We start from the raw sequence: 21988 nt of genomic DNA on the forward strand, positions 1-21988 counted from the left end.
CAGACAACACAGTGCACCAACTATCAAAGAGAACAACCACCACTGGCATACAATCAACAGCACATCATTGTTAGAAAGAAGCTGAGAGACAACTTAACACACTCTTGGGACTTTTGATCTTCAAAAATTTCCCTTTCCCCATCTAAAGTTTTCCACCATAATATTTACATCAAACTGCCTGCCTTTTGTCTATTGTATTCATAAATGAAGGAATGTGTACTTGAAGTTTTAAATGAGTATGGTTTAAGACACTTGATAGATCAGTTTCCTTTTTATGTCATTTGTTAAGGTTAAATATGTTAACATCAAATAGAATTCTTTAGTCAATGACAAAACCTGGCATGAATTGTTTTTGCCATAACGTCAACCATCTTGGTGGCTTAACTGAAATTTTCCTCAAGCCATCAAATGATGTGTAATGTGGTGTTTAATTATTCACTTATTCCTATTGGTTCAGTCGTGACAACATACAGAATATGACTCTGCTTTTCACAGCAGAGAGCGGGGCGAGCTGGGCGGAAGTGAAGTTGGAGCGCAGAGCTAGTCGGGAAGGTAAGTGATTGATATTTGAGTGGGTGTGTTCTAGACCCCAGGCCCTACATAGTAGGGCCTCCCTCCCATCCTCCTCCGCTAACCTAACTTTAAAGTCCACAGGTAAGCTATTCAGTGTTCTTGTTTTGGAGACGAAGTGTAGAGTAATGGCAGCGCAGGCAGTGGAATGTTCCTCCTGCAGGATGTTTGAGGTAGGGGTGACCACCGATACTCCTGCCGACTTCATCTGCAGGAAATGCAGTCAGATCCTGCTCCTCACAGAACGTGTTAGGGAACTGGAACTGGAGTTGGATGAACTGAAGATTATTCGAGAGGCTGAGAGGGTGATAGATAGAAGCTACAGGGACATAGTTACGCCAGAGAACAGAGGTAGCTGGGTAACAGAGGTGGGAAGGGGAGGAAGCAGGCAGTGCAGGGATCCCCTGTGGTCGTTCCCCTCAACAATAAGTATACCGCTTTGGATACTGTTGGGGGGGGACGGCCTAGCAGGGGTAAGCTGCAGTGACCGGGTCTCTGGCACGAGGTCCGGCTCTGAGGCTCAGAAGGGAAAGGGGGAGAGGAGGAGAGCGCTAGTTATAGGAGACTCTTTAGTTAGAGGGACGGACAGGCGGTTCTGTGGACATGGGCGAGACTCTCGGATGGTTTGTTGCCTCCCGGGTGCCAGGGTCCGAGACGTCTCGGACCGTGTCTTCAGAATCTTTAAGGGGGAGGGTGTGCAGCCAGAAGTCGTGGTGCACGTTGGCACCAACGACATAGGTAGGAAGAGGGGTGGGGAGGTCATTCAGGAGCTCAGGGAGTTAGGCTGGAAGCTAAAAGCTAGGACGGACAGAGTCGCCATCTCTGGGTTGTTGCCGGTGCCACGTGACAGTGAGGCAAGGAATAGGGAGAGATTGCAGTTGAACACGTGGCTGCAAGGATGGTGTAGGAGGGAGGGCTTCAGGTATTTGGACAATTGGACTGCATTCTGGGGAAGGGGGACTTGTACAAGCAGGACGGGTTGCACCTGAACCAGAAGGGCACCAATATCCTGGGAGGTAGGTTTGCTAGCACTCTTCGGGGGGGTTTAAACTAATTTGGCAGGGGGATGGGATCTGGACTTGTAGTCCATCAAGTAGGCTAGCTGTTTGTCAGGATGTCCAAGAATGTAGGGAAGCTGTGGAGAAGGTAGCACTGACAGGGAGTACTTGCGGACACAGAGATGGGCTCAAGTGTGTATACTTCAATGCAAGGAGTATCAGAAATAAGGTGGGTGAACTTAAGGCGTGGATCGGTACCTGGGACTACGATGTTGTGGCCATCACGGAAACGTGGATAGAAGAGGGACAGGAATGGTTGTTGGAGGTTCCTGGTTACAGATGTTTCAGTAAGATTAGGGAGGGTGATAAAAAAGGAGAGGGGGTGGCGTTGCTAATTAGAAATGGTATAACGACTGCAGAAAGGTAGTTCGAGGGGGATCTGCCTTTGGAGGTAGTATGGGCTGAAGTCAGAAATAGGAAAGGTGCAGTCACCTTGTTAGGTGTTTAATATAGGCCCCCCAATAGCAGCAGAGATGTGGAGAAACAGATTGGGAAACAGATTTTGGAAAGGTGCAGAAGCTACAGGGTCGTAATCATGGGTGATTTCAACTTCCCAAACATTGATTGGAAGCTCTTTAGATCAAGTAGATTGGATGGGGCGGTGTCTGTGCAGTGTGTACAGGAAGCTTTTCTAACTCAGTATGTAGATTGCCCAACCAGAGGGGAGGCCATATTGGATTTGGTACTTGGTAACGAACCGGGACAAGTGATGGGCTTGTTAGTGGGTGAACATTTTGGTAATGGTGACCACAATTCTGTGACTTTCACCTTGGTTATGGAGAGAGATAGGTGCGTGCAACAGGGTAGGTTTTACAATTGGGTGAAGGGTAAATACGATGCTGTAAGACAGGATCTGAGGAGCAGAAGTTGGGAGCACAGGATGTCAGGGAAGGATGTCGTGGAAATGTGGAACGTTTTCAAGGAACAGATACGACGTGTCCTTGATATGTACCTACCTGTCAGGCAGGAAAGAGATGGTCGTGTGAGGGAATATTGGTTGACGAGGGAGGTTGAATGTCTTGTAAAGAGGAAGAAGGGGGCTTACATAAGGTTGAGGAAACAAGGTTCAGACAGAGCATTGGAGGGATACAGGATTGCCAGAAGGGAGCTGAAGAAAGGGATTAGGAGAGCTAAGAGAGGGCATGAAAATCTTTGGCGGATAGGATCAAGGATAACCCCAAGGCATTTTATGCGTATGTGAGAAACATGAGAATGACGAGAACGAGGGTAGGTCCGATCAAGGACAGTAGTGGGAGACTGTGCATTGAATCAGAAGAGATAAGTGAGGTCTTGAATGAGTACTTTTCTTCAGTATTTACAAACGAGAGGGACCGTATTGTTGAAGAGGAGAGTGTGAAATGGACTGGTAAGCTAGAGGAGATACTTGTTAGGAAGGAAGATGTGTTAGACATTTTGAATAACTTGAGGATAGACAGGTCCCCCAGGCCTGACGGGATATATCCTATGATTATGTGGGAAGCAAGAGAGGAAATTGCAGAGCCGTTGGCAATGATCTTTTCGTCTTCACTGTCAACAGGGGTGTGGTACCAGGGGACTGGAGAGTGGCGAATGTTGTGTCCCTGTTCAAAAAAAGGGAATAGGGATAACCCCGGGAATTACAGGCCAGTTAGTCTTACTTCGGTGGTAGGCAAAGTAATGGAAAGGGTACTGAGGGATAGGATTTATGAGTATCTGGAAAGACACTGCTTGATTAGGGACAGCCAGCACGAATTTGTGAAGGGTAGATCTTGCCTTACAAGTCTTATTGAATTCTTTGAGGAGGTGACCAAGCATGTGGATGAGGGTAGAGCAGTGGATGTAGTATACATGGATTTTAGTAAGGCATTTGATAAGGTTCTACATGGTAGGCTTATGCAGAAAGTTAGGAGGCATGGGATAGAGGGAAATTTGGCCAGTTGGATAGAAAACTGGCTAACCGGTCAAAGTCAGAGAGTGGTGGTAGATGGTAAATATTCAGCCTGGAGCCCAGTTACAAGTGGAATTCCGCAGGGATCAGTTCTGGGTCCTCTGCTGTTTGTAATTTTTATTAATGACTTGGAAGAGGGAGTCGAAGGGTGGGTCAGTAAATTTGCAGATGATACGAAGATTGGTGGAGTTGTGGATAGTGAGGAGGCTGTTGTCAGCTGCAAAGGGACTTAGATACGATGCAGAGCTGGGCCGAGGAGTGGCAGATGGAGTTCAACTCTGCCAAGTGTGAAGTTGTCCATTTTGGAAGGACAAATAAGAATGCGGAATACAGGGTTAACGGTAGGGTTCTTAGTAAGGTGGACGTGCAGAGGGATCTTGGGGTCTATGTTCATAGATCTTTGAAAGTTGCCACTCGGGTGGATAGAGCTTGTAAGAAGGCCTATGGTGTATTAGCGTTCATTAGCAGAGGGATTGAATTCAAGAGTCGTGAAGTGATGTTACAGCTGTACAGGACTTTGGTTAGGTCACATTTGGAGTACTGTGTGCAGTTTTGGTCGCCTCACTTTAGGAAAGAAGTGGAAGCTTTGGAGAGGGTGCAGAGAAGATTTACCAGGATGTTGCCTGGAATGGAGGATAGGTCGTACGAGGATAGGTTGAGCGTGCTAGGCCTTTTCTCATTGGAACGGAGAAGGATGAGGGGTGACTTGATAGAGGTGTATAAGATGATCAGGGGAATAGATAGAGTAGACAATCAGAAACTTTTTCCCCGGGTACAACAGAGTGTTACAAGGGGACATAAATTTAAGGTGAAGGGTGGAAGGTATAGGGGAGATGTCAGGGGTAGGTTCTTTACCCAGAGAGTGGTGGGGGCATGGAATGTGCTGCCTGTGGGAGTGGCAGAGTCAGAATCATTGGCGAACTTTAAGTGGCAATTGGATAGGTACATGGATGGGTGTTTAAGCTAGGACCAATGTTCGGCACAACATCGTGGGCCGAAGGGCCTGTTCTGTGCTGTATTGTTCTATGTTCTATGTTCTCATCCCCTAGGTACAGCACTTAGAGAAGAAACGGAAGGGAGATCCTTAGGGATAGCTGCATGTAGCTGTGAAGAAATGGGAAGAGAAGCTACTGCAGCAGGATCTCTGACTTTTACTAGACAAATCTAAGTGGAAGCTGGCACAGCTAGACCCACACAATTAGAGAACAAATGAGATATTGAAAAAGTTGATGAAGTCATCCACATCAAGAGCTTTGAGCATATTGAGAGGATGAGAAAGAGGAACCAGGTGAGTTGTAAAGAAGGGCTACTGTACTTGAAACATTAACTCTTTTCTCACCACAGATGCTGCCAGACTAGCTTAGTTTCTCCAACAATTTCTGTTTCTGTTTGTTTCAGATCTCCAGCTTTCACAGTTCTGTTTTGTTAATCTGAGGAAAAAAGGATGAGGAAGCTATGTCTAACTTTGAAAAGAGTTACTTTGGTACTGATATATGGAGTTCAAATACAAAGTTGCAGGAAAGTTGCACAGATTTGGAATGAAACATGTTCAAGGACTTTGAAAAAGTAAAGATTTCTGCCACCTACAGAGTTGTTAAGAGTCTGTTTTTGAGAAGGGCAATGACAACACCTGAAAAGTAACAGGCTAGTACTTGAGTACGTGGGCGGCACGGTGGCACAGTGGTTAGCACTGCTGCCTCACAGCGACAGAGACCCGGGTTCAATTCCCGCCTCAGGCGACTGACTGTGTGGAGTTTGCACGTTCTCCCTGTGTCTGCTTGGGTTTCCTCTGGGTGCTCTGGTTTCCTCCCACAGTCCAAAGATGTGCAGGTCAGATGAATTAGCCATGCTAGATTGCCCGTAGTGTTAGGTAAGGGGTAAATGTAGGGGTATGGGTGGGTTATGCTTCGGTGGGTCGGTGTGGACTTGTTGGGCCGAAGGGCCTGTTTCCACACTGTAATGTAAGATATGGAACTATTAAAAATATCAACTACCAAGATGGCCAGAAAGAGATGCTCAGTAATTTATTGCAAAATAAAGATCAAGAGCAGTAGAAGATATCATGGATTAGATGACCTCGGAAAGGACATGATTAGATTAGATTCTCTACAGTGTGGAAACAGGCCCTTTGGGTCCAACCAGTCCACATCGACTCTCCAAAGAGTAACCCAGTCTGACCCATTTCCCTCTGACGAATGCATCTAACAATATGGGCAATTTAGCATGGCCAATTCACCTGACCTGCACATCTTTGGACTGTGGGAGGAAACTGGAGCACCCAGAGGAAACCCACGCAGACACTGGGAGAATGTGCAAACTCTACACAGACAGTCGCCCGAGGCTGGAATTGAACCTGGGACCCTAGTGCTGTGAGGCAGCAGTGCTAACCAGAGCCACCGTGTCGCCATGAAAGGAGAATCTAGATAAAAACATGGAGTTTGGGTTCGGGAAGAGGGGAGATTTGGGAAAGTTTGGCTCAGTGAATAAACAGAGGTATATATTAGAGGGAACTGAAAAGCCACTCTCAACTTATGTGACAAAGAACATTGAACTTTGATCGTTGAGTTTGAGCCCAAAATGATAGTACAGAGAAAATTACCAGTTAGGGGAAAAACAGGTAAGGTTACATTTAAGTTCCAGTTTTGGCAAATGAAAACATAGCCCTTGATATGATTAATCGCTAAACTAGTTGTGCACTATAAATGTATTTGGCTTGAGGAAATGTAGTTAAGAGTCATATCAAGGGAAAGAATAGAGTAAAAGGTTTTTAAAGAAGTAAACTAAAGGTTAAAGGTTTTGGACAAAGCAAAGATGGAGGGAAGCTACTGTTTGAAAGGAATCACACTGCAGTCGAAGCACTGTATGAATGACATTTTGGATTCTGAAAATGTTGCTCAAAGTGACTTGGAGGAAATAATCTGAATTGCCCTTATTTATATGCCACTGAACATAAACAGTGTCTTAAGCAGATTAAATAGACATCTAATGATGGGTGCTCATGATTACTCTGTAACAAGCTGTCCAAGAAATCTCTTCTGGGTGCTGGTAAATATTCTTGTGTAATAGAACATTATTCCTGAAAATGAGATTTGCATTTGGCATGCACTAAATTTATGACATGTTGAATTCAATCTAAATCCTGACTGGTTAGTGAAAACATACACAAATCAATTAGTTTACTTCCAAAATGGATAGAACAGCACAGAAGGAACAAGTAAATTAAAACAAAGAACTGCAGATGCCGAAGATCTGAAACGAAAACCAGAAATTGCTGTAGAAACTCAGCAGGTCCAGCAGCAGTTGTGGAGAGAAAACAGAGATAACATTTGAGTCTTGCAACTTTCTTCAGAACTTACAGTAGCTAGTAAAAGGTGTTATTTAAGGTGAATGGTGGGGGGGAGGGGAATGCCCAGGTAATGACAGCCCATGTAATGACAGGTGCCAGTATGTAGGAGTGGATAAAGAACATGAAAAGTGGCATCCAGTCCTTAAAATTATTGAAGTCAATACAGACTCCTGATGGTTGCCGGGTTCCCAAGCAGATGACCGACTGTTTTACTGTTTTTCAGATTCAAAATATCCCGTTTGGAGGTACCAGTCACTTCCTCTTCGCCAATGATATGCAGTCCCTCTACATAGCCATCCCCATCAGGATGGTCTCAGGGCTCTCCTCTTCTACCTGGAAAGAAGCCAACCTCCTCAGCTTGGTCGAGTTCATTCTCACTTTGAGCAACTTCTGCTTTAACTCCTCTCACTTTCTTCAGATCAAAGGTGTGGCATAGGCCCCAGTTATGCCACCATTAACCACTTTGTGGGGGTTATGGAACATTGCTTGTTCTAATGCATTCACCGCTCACAATGTGATCTCCTTTTTAATGGAGAGACGACACACAGACTGCATGACTACTTTGCTGAACATCTATGTTCTTTCCACAAAAACAGCCCCAAGCTTGCCACTTCAACCATGCTCCCTGGCCAACATTTCTACCTCAGACCTGCTGCAGTACTCCAGAAAGGCTTAACACAAGCTAGAAGAACAGCATCTCATCATCCACTTTGGAACTCTGCAGCCATCACGATTCAATAAAGAGCTCAATAATTTTAGGGCCTGCACAACTCCTTTCATGTCCTTTTGCCCTATAAAGAACACGGGCTGCTTTCAGCATAGCTGAATCGTTTTCATCAACTCATAGTGGCTACAATCAATTTTCTCCTTCCCTGGCCTAATATCAACCATCCATCAGTCTAACAGTCTATCTTTCACTCTGGGATCAATCTCCACCTATTCACTCACTCTTGTCATCAGCTTAAATACCACCCTTTTGGAGTTATCATCAGTTCTGAAGAGAAATCACTGCATTTGAAATGTTAACTTTGCTTTCTCTTCACAAATGCTGCCAGCCCTGCTCAGAAATAAGTAATTTTGTTAAATCTTTTAAAATGTGTGTTTTTAATTGTTTGATTTCACAGAACGGAATACAACCTATCCTCTCTCTACGTTTGATTGTGTCTAAACTAAACTATCAGAAAAACTAAGAATATCAGTGATAATTCTTTGATGCTTTTTTTCCCAAACTATTGGTTATTGATTGCTCAGTGGTAGAATGCAATAGCTACAATGAGACTTTGGAAAGTTAGTTGGTCTTAGCTCAGAAGGCAGTGATGTGTTAAAATTGACTACTGTCACAGTACATGAGGAGTCCTTTGGTAGCACTGACAGACATCTTTGTATCCTCTTTGGCCACAGGTGAGATCCCACAGAACTGGAGAATAGCTAATAATTTTGAATTGTTTAAGAATGGTAGCAGGGATAGTCCTGGAAATTACAAGCCGGAATCTCACGTCAGTGGTAGGGAAATTTGAGGAAGTGACAAGGTTGATTGTTGGCGCAAGGGCCATAGATGTCATATACATGGATTTCCGTGAGAGATTTGATAAGGTTCCCCATGGTAGGCTGATGGAGAAAGTGAAGGTTGCAGGGTGTACTAGCTAGATGGATAGAGAAATGGCTGGGCAGCAGGTCACAGAGAGTAGTAGTGGAAGGGAGATTCTCAAAATGGAGCACTGTGACCAGTGGTATTCTATAGGGATCCATGTTAGGACCACTGTTGTTAGTGATATACAATACAAAGGGAGGAAGGTATAGGTTGTCTGATTAGCAAGTTTGCAGATGGCACTAAGATTGGTGGAGTGGCAGATAGTGAAGGGGACTGTCATAGAATACAGCAGAATATTGATAGATTGGAGAGTTGGGCAGAGAAATGGCAGATGGCGTTCAATCCGGGCAAATGCAAGGTGATGCATTTTGGAAGATCCAATTCAAGCTCGAACTATATGGTAAATGGAAAAGCCCTGAGGAAACTTGATGTACAAAGATATCTGGGTGTTCAGGTCCATTGTTCCCTGAAGATGGCAATGCAGGTTGATAAAGTAGTCAAGGTGTCATGTGGCATGGTTTCCTTCATTGGATGGTGTATTGAGCACAAGAGTTGGCAGGTCATGTTACATTTGTACAGCACTTTGGTTCAACCACATATGGAATATCGTGCACAGTTCTGGTCACTTTGCCAAAAGGATGTGGATGCTTTGGAGAGGGTGCAGAGGAGGTTCACCAGGACGCTGCCTAGTATAGAGGATGCTAGCTATGAAGAGAGATTGAGTAGATTAGGATTATGCAGAGAATCTACATGTTCAGATCCACACATCACTGAAGGTGGCAGCATGGACAGATTAGCTATGCTGTAGCTGTAGCTTTACGGAACTTTAGCTAGGCCACATTTGTAATTTTGTGAACAGTTCTGGTCACCTCACTATCAGAAGGATGTGGATGCTTTGAAGAGCATATAGAAAAAGGTTTACGAGGATGTTGCCTGCTATGGGGGATTTTAGCTATGAAGAAAGATAGACTAGGTTTGTCTTCACTGGAATGCAGGATGGTTGAAGGGCAACCTAATTAAAGTTTATAAGATTGTGAATGGCATGGATCATGTGAAAAGTGTGAAGATTTTTCCCCATGGTGGAAGGGTCAATTACTAGGGGACACAGGTTCAAGGTGCAGGGTGTGTTTAAAAGAGATGTGCGAGGCAAGTTTTTAAACACAAAGAGTGCAGAGTGCCTGGAACGTGTTGCCAGAGGTGGTGGACGCAGACACATTAGCAGCATCCCCACCTGCTCGAATACATGAATATGAAGGGAATAGATACTGTAAGTGAAGATGGTATTAGCATGGAAGGACAAAATGTGGCAGCACAGCCTTGAAGGGTCAAAGGGCCTGTACCTGTGCTGCATTGTTCTTTGTTCTACTTTACTTTGAGTATTATTTATGAAATAATTTCTATAGGCATTACAATAATTTAACCAATGTCTCATGTTCAGTTTATTATTGTGAAAGCAAGTTAACATTACCAAAAATACACACCTTGTTAATCTTGATTTGCTACCTAGGAACTCCAGCTGTGAGCAAACAGCTGTGAACATTAAGCCAGGATAAGCTCCCTAAGTTAATTGACTTCAGACACTGCTTTGTTCATTTTTACATAATCATGGCTGATGGGTGAGATACGGCAATGCAACTGGCATCCTCATGGAGAAATACAAGGTAAAGTATTATAAGAGCTCAAAAAGCACTACATTAGTAAATTTATTGTGTTAGAATCCTCACTAATTTTGCATTATTGTTTTATTTTGTTTTATCAATTTCAATAATGCCTATGGAACTGTGAACTGATAAATGAGAGCTGAAAATGACCTTTAGACTGTGGGCAGCTGCTTGCATTAAAAATAAATACAGGTCATTAACGAGGTCAGTAATTAGGAATTAGTTATAGCAAGTCAAGGAGAAACTTTATGCTCAAACAGATGGCAGAAGTTAAATGAAAACTGAACTTTGTGGGGAGATGATCAGTTTGATGGGAAGACACTAGAGTTTTGAACTGGATATTGGACTTTTTTTGTTTAAAAAGTGGTGTTGATGCGACAGCATGAAGATTCAAAAAACTCCCTGCCTAACATCCTATTAACAGTTAATTTCAGAGAACAGATTCCAAGTTGCAAGTATTATTGACTTCACCTAAATGAGATGAAAAGGTGTCCCTGATCGGCATCTTCAGAAAATCAATTAAAAACCAATCTTTGCTGTGGAACAATGCATCATGAAAACCACTTACGTAATCTGACTAGTTTTACTATTATCTTTTATTTATCCTTTAACTATGTTTGTCTGTCTTTTGTGTGAATGGGGATGAAGACAAACTGGCTTTAAACACAGACTTCAGTTAGATTAAACAACAAAGTAATTTTGCTTTGCAAAAGTTACTGTATTATTGTTCTGGTTCTGTTCACCGAGCTGGGAATTTGTGTTGCAGACGTTTCGTCCCCTGTCGAGGTGACATCCTCAGTGCTTGGGAGCCTCCTGTGAAGCGCTTCTGCGATCTTTCCCCCAGCATTTATAGTGGTTTGTCTCTGCCGCTTCCGGTTGTCAGTTCCAGCTGTCCGCTGCAGTGGCCGGTATATTGGGTCCAGGTCGATGTGATGGTTGGTTGAATCTGTGGATGAGTGCCATGCCTCTAGGAATTCCCTGGCTGTTCTCTGTTTGGCTTGTCCTATAATAGTAGGGTTGTCCCAGTCGAACTCATGTTGCTTGTCATCTACATGTGTGGCTACTAAGGATAGCTGGTCGTGTCGTTTCGTGGCTATCAGTTATACTTAGTAGCCACACACTCAGATGACAAGCAACATGAGTTCGACTGGGACAACACTACTATTATAGGACAAGCCAAACGGAGAACAGCCAGGGAATTCCTAGAGGCATGGCACTCATCCAGAGATTCAATCAACCATCACATCGACTTGGACCCAATATACCGGCCACTGCAGTGGACAGCTGGAACTGACAACCGGAAGCGGCAGAGACAAACCACTATAAATGCCGGAGGAAAGATCACAGAAGTGCTTCACAGGAGGCTCCCAAGCACTGAGCATGGGCACCCAGACAGGGGACGAAACGTCTGCAACACAAGTTCCCAGCTTGGTGAACAGAACCACAACAACGAGCACCCGAGCTACAAATCTTCTCACAAACTTACTATATTGTTTAATAAACTGTTAAGTCTTTTGTTTAAACAACAAGCTGGCATTGGGAATTGATTATTCACAGAATTTGGGATTGGTTGTTCAAAGTAAGTCTGGTTAAGAACTGTTGGAGTCAATTCTGAGGGTTTTTGAAGGTTTTAATTTTATAGTATTGCAAATACAGAGGGAGATAGGCTGATTTGGTTTAACTGTCTGTCTTTGTGTCATACAACTCAAACTTATACTTATAGCTATTAAAAAGAAAAAGGCCAAGTTTTTGTGATCAGCAGTAATAGAACATGCTGGCCATTGTTAATACTTACACGTCTTCACAGACTTTAAGGGATTTTGCAATCAAAATTGCAGTTATTACACATCAAAAATTGCAGTGCACTAACAGTGGAACTGGGATCTCAGTGTAAAATGTTAGGTTTCCTTAACTAGCCAAATTCAAGAATTCTTGTGGAGATTCTAAGTGTCAAGCCAGGAAATGTAAGATTCAGTCAAATTCTTTACAGAAAGTGAAATAAAGAAAAGGAAAATGAAATAAGGTTAAAGAGCTAGAAAAAAAAACTTAGAGCTCTAAAACGTCCCAACAATAATTGAAATCTGAAGGAATGAGACTCCACATTTTATACAAGTTAATTTTCCATGTCAGAGAAGGTGTTTGGTAACTATAAAGACTTATGCAGGCTTCAAATATTTACAAACACTTGAAGAGGTAAGCTCTAACTTTTATTGTGTTTCATATGTAAAGTTTCCATGTTTTGACTGCTGAGTCTCTCAACAAGACATAAGCATAGCACAACTTGAGGATCAGGGCAACTTATACACCAACTTCCTGTTTTCTGGTTTTACTGTGCACATGTAGATTCTGCGATCCAATTTACTCCTTGATAACCATGAGTACTAATCACGTCATCATTACTTTCACTGCAAAATCCTGGCTGGTCAACTTTACAATTTCGGGATCCAATTATTAGTTCTATTACCTCACCTTGTAGAGTCCACGAACACCTTCATTCTGATATATTTTCAAAAGGGCATGCACCATGCCTCTGTACTGTTTCTTTGATGGATCAATCCCTGCATCATACTGCAGGACTAACCGAGTCTTCGTTACCCAAATTGGATTTGTAATACACAGCGTCACTGCACCTGAAAAATACATGTACCTGGGCTGAAGGAGACAAATAAGTACTAGTCTAAAAGAATTCCTTAAGGAGATTAAAACTTTAGAAGGTGACTTCCTCAACATCTGCACTTTAAATAATCTGAATAGAATTCCATTCTATACTTTCCAAAAACGTTTTACGTCTAGCACAATGAACTCACATAAAGCGTTGCAGTTGTCTACCAGAAATACTTTGAACTGGCAAAACACTTAAAAGGTCTTTCCACTTTTGTGGTTGTTTTTGCAGTTTTCAAATCTCTTTGGGCGGCACGGTGGCACAGTGGTTAGCACTGCTGCCTCACAGCGCCAGAGACCCGGGTTCAATTCCCGACTCGGGCGACTGACTGTGTGGAGTTTGCACATTCTCCCCATGTCTGCGTGGGTTTCCTCCGGGTGCTCCGGTTTCCTCCCACAGTCCAAAGATGTGCAGGTCAGATGAATTAGCCATGCTAAATTGCCCGTAGTGTTAGGTAAGGGGTAAATGTAGGGGTATGGGTGGGTTGCGCTTCGGCGGGGCGGTGTGGACTTGTTGGGCCGAAGGGCCTGTTTTCACACTGTAAGTAATCTAATCTAATCTAATCTTTTCACAAAAACATACGAGATGCATTCCATGAAGTGTAAGACAATAGGATTGGAAGCACCATTGATAAACAGAAATAAAACATCTCTAATACTGGACCAATTTCCTCCTTGCTCCACTAATTAGATTAGATTACTTACAATGTAGAAACAGGCCCTTCGGCCCAACAAGTCCACACTGACCCACCGAAGCGCAACCCACCCAAACCCATTCCCCTACATTTACCCCTTCACCTAACACTATTGGAAATTTAGCATGGCCAATTCACCTAACCTGCACATCTTTGGACTGTGGGAGGAAACCAGAGAACCCGGAAGAAACCACAGACACAGGGAGAATGTGCAAACTCCACACAGACAGTTGCCCAAGGCTGGAATCGAACCTGGGACCCTGGTGCTGTGAGGCAGCAGTGCTAACCACTGAGCCACCATGCCACCCCAATAATAATGGAACAATTTCCTCCTTGCTCTAATTAGAGGCTCTATATTTTCCTCTATGTAAAATATTGTTAAGATTGCAAAGCTTGTCAATATTTCTCTTAGCAATAGTTATTTGACACATAACCGCTGGTACTGTAACAAATTCCTACAATGATCGCTCATTTTAGAGAAAACCTCAAGCTGTGTTAGAATGATATTAAGCATGTTTGAATCAGAAAAATTAATTTTTCACTCAAGTAATTCTAAACTGTGTTTTTGTGAGGGTGAGACAGGTGAAGTAAAAAGAGAACTAAACTGAAAGGGTATTTCACCAATGAAAATACAACTAATTGCCATATATAGGGAAGTGCTTCCAACAGGGCACTTTTTAATATACAGCATATCAAAATAGTGTCCAATTACAAAACAGAGATAGTGACAGAACAGTTTAATGCAAGAGTTTACATCTTGCAGTCAAATCAAACATGAATGTAAAAATATTGGTTGAGTACAATATGTTTCAATATTACATTATTCTATGAATATCATTACTTTTTCTTCCTAGCATTATCATTTTAATCAGAATACAATAAGCTACTTTCTGACAGATCAATTTCAAGTTATTTATCGATCACACAGAACACGCCAGAATCATCAACTCAAATGTTGCACTTGCAATGATGGCAAATCTGACTGCATTTCCATCATTACCCTGTAGAACTGACAACAACTTCTGGCATCCACCTACAAGGTGCACAGTTGCAGTGCATGGAAAAGGCAAACTTGAACTGATGAGACCTTTATAAAATTCACTTACTAAAAGGAAATTTATAAGTTCCATTAACTAATGAAGACACAGAAATATCAGCTTTTGTAACATCAGATAGGCTTTATTAATGAAAAGTGATACTATTTGGAATGAGAAATGCACCAGCAACATTCCATAATTAACCAACAATGTAACTAAGAGACTGTGTAACTGCACAGTTTAAGAACGTAGAACAGTACAGCACAGTACAGACCCTTTGTGCCGACCTTTTATCCTATTCTAAGTTCAAACTAACCTACATACCCTTCATTTTACCATTATCCATGTGCCTATCACTTGAGTCACTTAAATGTCCCTAATGTATCTGACTCTACTACCACTGCTGACTGCATTCCACGCACACACCACTACCTCTGACATCGCCCCTAAATCTTCCTCCAATCACCTTAAAATTATTTCCCCCTCATGATAGTCATTTCTACTATGGGAAAAAGTCTCTGGCTATCAACTTGATCTATTCCTCTCATCATGTTGCACACTTCTATCAAGAGGCCTCTCATCCTTCTTCATTCCAATAAGAAAAGCCTCAACCTTACTTCATAATACAAGCCCTCCAGTCCAGGCAGCATCCTGGTAAATCTCCTCTGTACCCTTTCTAAAGCTTCCACATCCTTCCTATAATGCAGTGACCAGAACTGAACACAATATTCCAAATGTGGTCTAACCATGGCTTTATAACCTCGTGGCTCTTAGACTCAATCCCCCTGCTAATGAAAGCCAACACACCATACGCCTTCTTAACAGTTCTATCAACTTGAGTGGCAACTTTGAGGGATCTATGGTCAAGGATCCCAAGATCCTCTTGTTCCTCCAAACTGCCAAGAATCCTTCCTTTAACCCTGTACTCTACATTCAAATTTGACCTTTTAAAATAAATCACTTCACACTTTTCCAGGTTGAACTACATCTGCTACTTCTCAGCCCAGCTCTGTATCCTGTCAATGTCCCATTGCAATCTACAACAGCTTTCCATACGATCCACAACTCCACCAACCTTTGTGTCATCAGCAAACTTACTAACCTAATTGAAGGGAAGTCCACATTTGATATATGGGAAGCTTTCAAAGATAGGTTAAAGATAGTGCAGGATAGGCACGTCCCGTTGAAAGCAAAAGGATAGGGAAGGCAAGATTCGTGAACCGGAGAAATCATACGACATAAGGTCCAGGCAGCTAAGAACAGAACGGACCCCAGAGGAATATCGGGAGAGTAGGACCAATCTTAAACAAGGAATCAAGTGGGCTAAATAATTTTATTTCAAATAGAATTAAGGAGAATCCCAAAGTCTTTTATTCTTATATAAGAAGCAAGCAGGTAACTAGAGAAAGGATTGGTCCACTAAAGGATAAGGATGGAAGGCTGTGTGTCAAACCTGAGAAAATGGGTGAGATTCTGAATGATTACTTTGCATCAGTTCACTGAGGAGAGAGACATGATGAATGTTGAGTTTAGAAATAGAAGTTTGATTACTCTGGATCATGTTGACATAAGTAGGGAAAACGTGTTGCGTAGGCTAGAGGTTATTAAGGTGGACAATTCCCCAGGATCGGATAGGATCTCTCTCAGGTTGCTGAGGGAGGTGAGAGAGGAAATAGCTGGGGCCCTGACACATATCTTTGTAGCATCCTTAAACACAGGTGAGGTGCTGGAGGACTGGAGGGTTGCTAAGGTTGTCCCCCTGTACAAGAAGGGTAGTATGGATATTCCAGGTATCTACAGACCAGTGAACCTGATGTCAGTGGTGGGAACGTTGCTGGAGAAGGTACTGAGGGATTAAAATCTATTTATATTTGGAAAAGAATGGGATTATCAGTGATAGGCAACATTGTTTTGTGCGGGAGAAATCATGCCTTACCAACTTAATACAGTTCTTTGAGTAAGTGACCAAGTAGATAGATGAATGAAGGGCTGTAGATGTCACATACATGGAGTTTAGTAAGACGTTTGATAAGGTTCCCCATGGTAAACTCATGGAGAAAGTGAAGTCACATGGTGTGCAGGGTGTTCTAGCTAGGTGGATAAAGGTGGCAGTTGGAGTTCAATCCAGGCAAATGTGAGGAGATGCATTTTGGGAAGACTAATTCTAGAGCGAATTATACAATAAACAGAAGAGCCTTGGGAAAAGTTGATGAGCAGAGAGATCTGGAAGTTCAGGTACATTGTACCCTGAAGGTTGCTGCACAGGTGGATAAAGTGGTCAAGAAGGCATATGGTCTGCTTGCCTTCATCGGACGGGGTACTGAGTATAAGAGTTGGCAGGTCATGTTAAAATTGTGCAAAACATTGGGTCGGCGGCATTTAGAATACTGTGTGCAGTTCTGGTCGCCACATTACCAAAAGGATGTGGACGCTTTGGAGAGGGTGCAGAGAAAGTTTATGAGGATATCACCTGGTATGGAAGTGTTAGCTATGAATAGAAGTTGAGTAGGTTCGGATTGTTTTCATTAGAGAAAGGGAGTTGAGGGGGAACCTGATTGAGGTCTAAAAAAAATCATGAAAAGAATAGAGATAAGCTTTTTCCCAGGATGAAGGATTCATTAACAAGAGGTCACGCTTTCAAGGTGGGGGGTGAAAAGTTGAAGGAGAATACATGCGGCAAGTACTTTACACCGAGGGTGGTAGGGTCCTGTAACACATTGCCAGCAGAGGTGGTAGAGGTGAGCACAGTAGATTTATTTAAGATGCTTCTGGACAGATTCATGAGTAGGTGGGGAGCCAAGGGATACAGATGCTTAGGAATTGGGTGACAGGTTTAGACAGTAGATTTGGATCAGCTCAAGCTTGGAGGGCCGAAGGGCCTATTCCTGAGCTGTAAATTTTCTTTGTTCTAACCCACACTTCCACTTCTTCATCCAAGTCATTTACCAAGTCATTCCTGAAGAAGGGCCTGTGCCCAAAACGTCGAATCTCCTGTTCCCTGGATGCTGCCTGACCTGCTGTGCTGTTCCAGCAATAAAGTTTCAACATTTATCAAAAATCACAAAGAGTAGAAGTCCCAGAACAAATCCCTACAGAACACCACTGGTCACCGTGCTCCACGTTGAATACTTTCCATCTACTACTGCCCTCTGTCTTGTATGGGCCAGCCAATTCTGTGTCCAGACAGCCAAATTCCCCTATATCCCATGCCTCTTTACTCCCTGAATGAGTTTACCATAGGGAACCTTATCAAATGCTTTTCTAAAATCCAAATACACTACATCCACTGCTCTACCTTTATCAATGTGTCTTGTCACATCCTCAAAGAATTCAATAAGGCTTCAGGCATGGCTTGCCCCTCACGAAGTTATGCTATCTCTAATCAAGCTATGTTTTTCCAAATAATCATAAATCCTGTCTCTCAGAATCCTCTCCAGTAATTTGCCACCACCCATGTAGGACTGACTAGTCTGTAATTCCCAGGGTTATCCCTGATCCCTTTCTTGAACAAGGGAATAACATTTGCCACCCTCCAATCAAGTTACATCAATAACTTGGATGTGTTCTGCTAAACGTGGGAAGAACGTTCATGCCACTTACCTGCACTGTTTGGTCAGCTACAAAGAACCAATCTGGTTATAAATCTGTCAGAAAAGTAGCATATAGAAACGTGAAATTAAGGGATCTTTGGATTTTCGCATGACTGGTACAAAGATGCGATGCTTTGCAATATATTGGCATGAGTGCACCTTATCCAAACTTCTGTACTGTAATGGCTCTTTTGACAAATATGTTTAAAAAAGACAAATTTTGAATGGACCCAAGGATGTCAAAGTCAGTCAACTTAAAAGTTGTGTTGAGAACGGTACCTATTTTAGCAGCACCAAATTATGACAAGCCATTCAAATCAGTAACATCAGTGCCATTCCATTATAAGATGGTGAATGTGGATCAACGGACTACCTGCTTTTTTTTGAAGAAATTGATTGCATGCCAACAAAAATGTTCAATGTTGGAGAAAGAGATGTTTTGAAATATAGATCACTGGATCACTTACTATGCCAAAGAAAAATGAAAATGGACCACAACCACTTGAATTTATTTTTGGAGAAATTCCAAGACAAAACCTATGATTGTCTCCACTGAGTTTAATCCTCCGGCTGTACAATTTTAAAATGTTTCATGTGCCTGGAAATGACAATGTTGTATCTGATACTTTATCATGAGCACACATGAAGGAATCAGAATGCTGTGATCCAAATGGACTTATGTAAAATATGGTTGCTATGAAATCCATTTTATATTTAATGTCAATATACTGTTATTGCTAATATAATATAAAAGCTGTGTTAAGCATTTTTGATGGGGGCTGAGAAAAGAGGAGACAGTTAATGGAAAATTGTTTATTCGGAGCTGGTCTATGACAATTGGTGCAAACATTGCAGGTCATACAGTCAGACAGCACGGAAACAGACCCTTTGGTCCAACCTGTCCATGCCGAACATAATTCCAAACTAAGTTAGTCCCACCTGCCTGTTCCTGCCCCATATCCCTCTAAAATAGACAGGCAAGAGGCTGGAAGAACATAGCAAGCCAGGCAGCATCAAGAGGTGGAGAAGTTGACGTTTCAGGTATAACCCTTCTTCAAGGCACCTTTCCTATTCATGTATCTGTCCAGATGTCTTTTAAATGTTGTAATTGTACCAACACCCAGATCAATATCATCCTTCTTATAACTGGGTGATCAGAACTGTACACAATATTCCAGAAGGGGCCCCACCGATGTCCTGTACAAAGTCAATATGACTTCCTGACTCCTGTACTCAAAGGACTGAGCAATCAAGGCAAGCGTGCCAAACATCATTTTAACCACCCTACCTACGTGGTGCAAACTTCAAAGAATGACGTACCTGAACCCCTAGGTCTCTCTGTTCTACAACAATGCCTGAGGCCCTACCATTAATTGTATAAGCCCTACCCTTGTTTGTTGCACCAAAATGCAATACCTCACATTTATTCAGATTGAACTCAATCTGCCATTTTTCAGCCCATTTACCCATTTGATCACGTTCCTTTTGTAATCTTAGAAAATCTCTTCACTGTCTTGTTCTTGGTGTCTTCACTTGGTGTCATCTGCAAACTTACTAACCATGACATCTATATTCTTGTTTAAATCGTTTATATAAATAACAAACAAAAGAGGGTCCAGAACAAATCCCAGTGAATCACCACTGGTGACAGGCGTCCAGTCTGAGAAGCAAATTTCTGCCACCACTCTCTATCTCCTGCTATTAAACCAATTATGTCTCCAATTGCTAAGTTGACCTTGAATCCCATGTGTCCTAACTTTACTAATTAGTCTACCATATGAAACCTTGTTGAAGGCTTTACTAAACTCCAAGTAAACAACTTTCATTGTTCTGCTCTCATCAATCCTTTTTGGTAACTTCCTCAAAAAACTCAACCAAGCTTGAGACACGTTATTTTTCTAGCGCAAAACTATGCTTACCAGCACAAATCAAGTTTTGCCTCTCTAAACGTCCAGAAATCCTATCTTTTAAAATCACCTCCAACAATTTACGCACAACTGGTAAGACTCTCAGGTCTGCAGATCCCCGGTTTCTCCTTACAACCTTTCTTAAGCAATGGTATATTTCGGCTATCCTAACAAGGGCTTTTATTTAATTGAGATTACGAACCTGGCTGGCCCGGGGCCCCTTGGGAGAGGAATCCCGCATATGGGTTTTATTACATTTGATGTTAACACATTCCGACCATGTACCTCACTACCCAATTTCTGTGTTTTCCTTTTTTCTTTTCCTCTTTCTCTTATTTGAATAATGTAAGAGACTTAAATATACACTCTGGTTGGTTGTAGGTTAGATTAGTTAGATTAGTAATTAAATTTTGGTTATTATATATTTAAGATTTAATTGTATATCAATGTTTGTACTTGAGAGTTTTGTTTATTTTTGTAAACTTGTAAAAATGTTAAATTTCTAATAAAAATATCTATTAAAAAAAAAAGCAATGGCACAACATTATCCACTCTCCAGTCATGAGACACCTTACCAGTAGTTATAGATGATGTAAATATTTCTGCTAAGGGCCTCGCAATTTCCTCCCTTAGTTCCCACAATGTTCTGAGACACATTAGATCAGGTCCCGGACATTTATCCACTTTTATATTCTCTAAAACCTCCCGAACTTCCTCTTCTGTAAGGTTCTCTCCGGAATTGTTTTTACAACATGAAAAATCTATTTCCCTGCATTCTCTAGCCACTATTTCTTTATCCACAGTAAAAACTAACGCAAAATATTTATTTAGTGTCTCTCCCATCTCCTGGAGCTCAACACAATGATTTCCTTGATCTTTAAGGAGCCCTACTCTCTCTAGTTACCCTCTTGCGCTGAATGTATTTGTAGAATCCATTAGCATTGAAAGATAAGGTTCTCTCTCATCCCCTCTTTGCCTTCCTGATTTCTTTAAGAATGCCCCTACAGTCCTTATATTAATTAAAAGATTCAATTGAACCAAGTTGTCTACATTTAAAATAAGATTTTCTTTTATTCTTGACTAGAATCAATATCTTTGTTCATCCATTGTTTATTAATCTTACCAGTCTTGCCCTTCACTCTAACAGGAACAAAATGCCTCTGAACTCTCATCATCACACTCTTGAAAGCCTCCCAGGCATTCTTTTATCTGCAAACTCCAATCGTACTCCAATCAACTTTTAAAAGTTCTTATCTTATACCATTAAATTTGTTTTTAAGTTTATACAATAGGATTAATGAAGAATGAAACAGCTTTATGATGAGATAAAAATTTATTTTGGTGAAAAAGTGATCAACTCTTAACTGATGAAAAATAAGAAACTGATTGATAGTTTGCTGGTCATAACACATTTGACAAATTCTTCACCATCCAAACCTTTAAGACTATAGTAGCCCCAGAACAATTGAGAATTGATTTTAGCTTATGAAACCCAGAAACTCAAATTTGACATTAAAAGGCAATGCATGTTTATGAACAAATGTAATATTGAAACATCAATTGGTAACCTTACTTCTGTCCCCTAGCCAAACCAGTTTAATTCTTCCAGCTACTTACCGGCTTCAGCCGCTGAGATAAGGTGTTGAGTAGCACTAAGTTGTTCTGGATGACCATTCTGTTTGTAGGCCTTGATAGCATTATAACTGAAAGCAACATATCTATGTTTAGTAATTTGGCAGTGACTGCCAACAGAGAGAATGTTACTATTATTACAGATTTTGAAAATACTTCATTTCACCTACTTCAATATAACCTACTCAGTTTTAAGAAATCAAAAATTACTTGAGTAACTATCACTGCAAGAGCCAAATTACTCACTTTGCCTTAACTAATTTGATTAACGCAGAGGAAAATAAATATTTTAGAAGTTCTTCTGCTGTAGCAA

At 41.7% G+C, this 21988-nt stretch overlaps 1 protein-coding gene across 1 annotated transcript in view; it reads right to left on the reverse strand.

Annotated features, from left to right (window-relative positions):
- The window catches only part of LOC122549124 (solute carrier family 25 member 32-like), a 48394-nt gene that overhangs the window by 16005 nt on the left and 10401 nt on the right, over positions 1-21988 (reverse strand). Inside the window, exons 3-4 of the mRNA XM_087986302.1 lie at positions 21661-21746; positions 12623-12783 (exon numbers count right to left, since the gene is read on the reverse strand). Coding sequence (XP_087842428.1) covers positions 12623-12783; positions 21661-21746 — 247 coding nt within the window. The remainder of the gene's footprint in view (positions 1-12622; positions 12784-21660; positions 21747-21988) is intronic.

Source organism: Chiloscyllium plagiosum, unplaced genomic scaffold, assembly GCF_037043375.1.
Source record: "Chiloscyllium plagiosum isolate Xiang-an unplaced genomic scaffold, Cpla_swu_hap1 HiC_scaffold_4, whole genome shotgun sequence".
NCBI lineage: Eukaryota > Metazoa > Chordata > Chondrichthyes > Orectolobiformes > Hemiscylliidae > Chiloscyllium > Chiloscyllium plagiosum.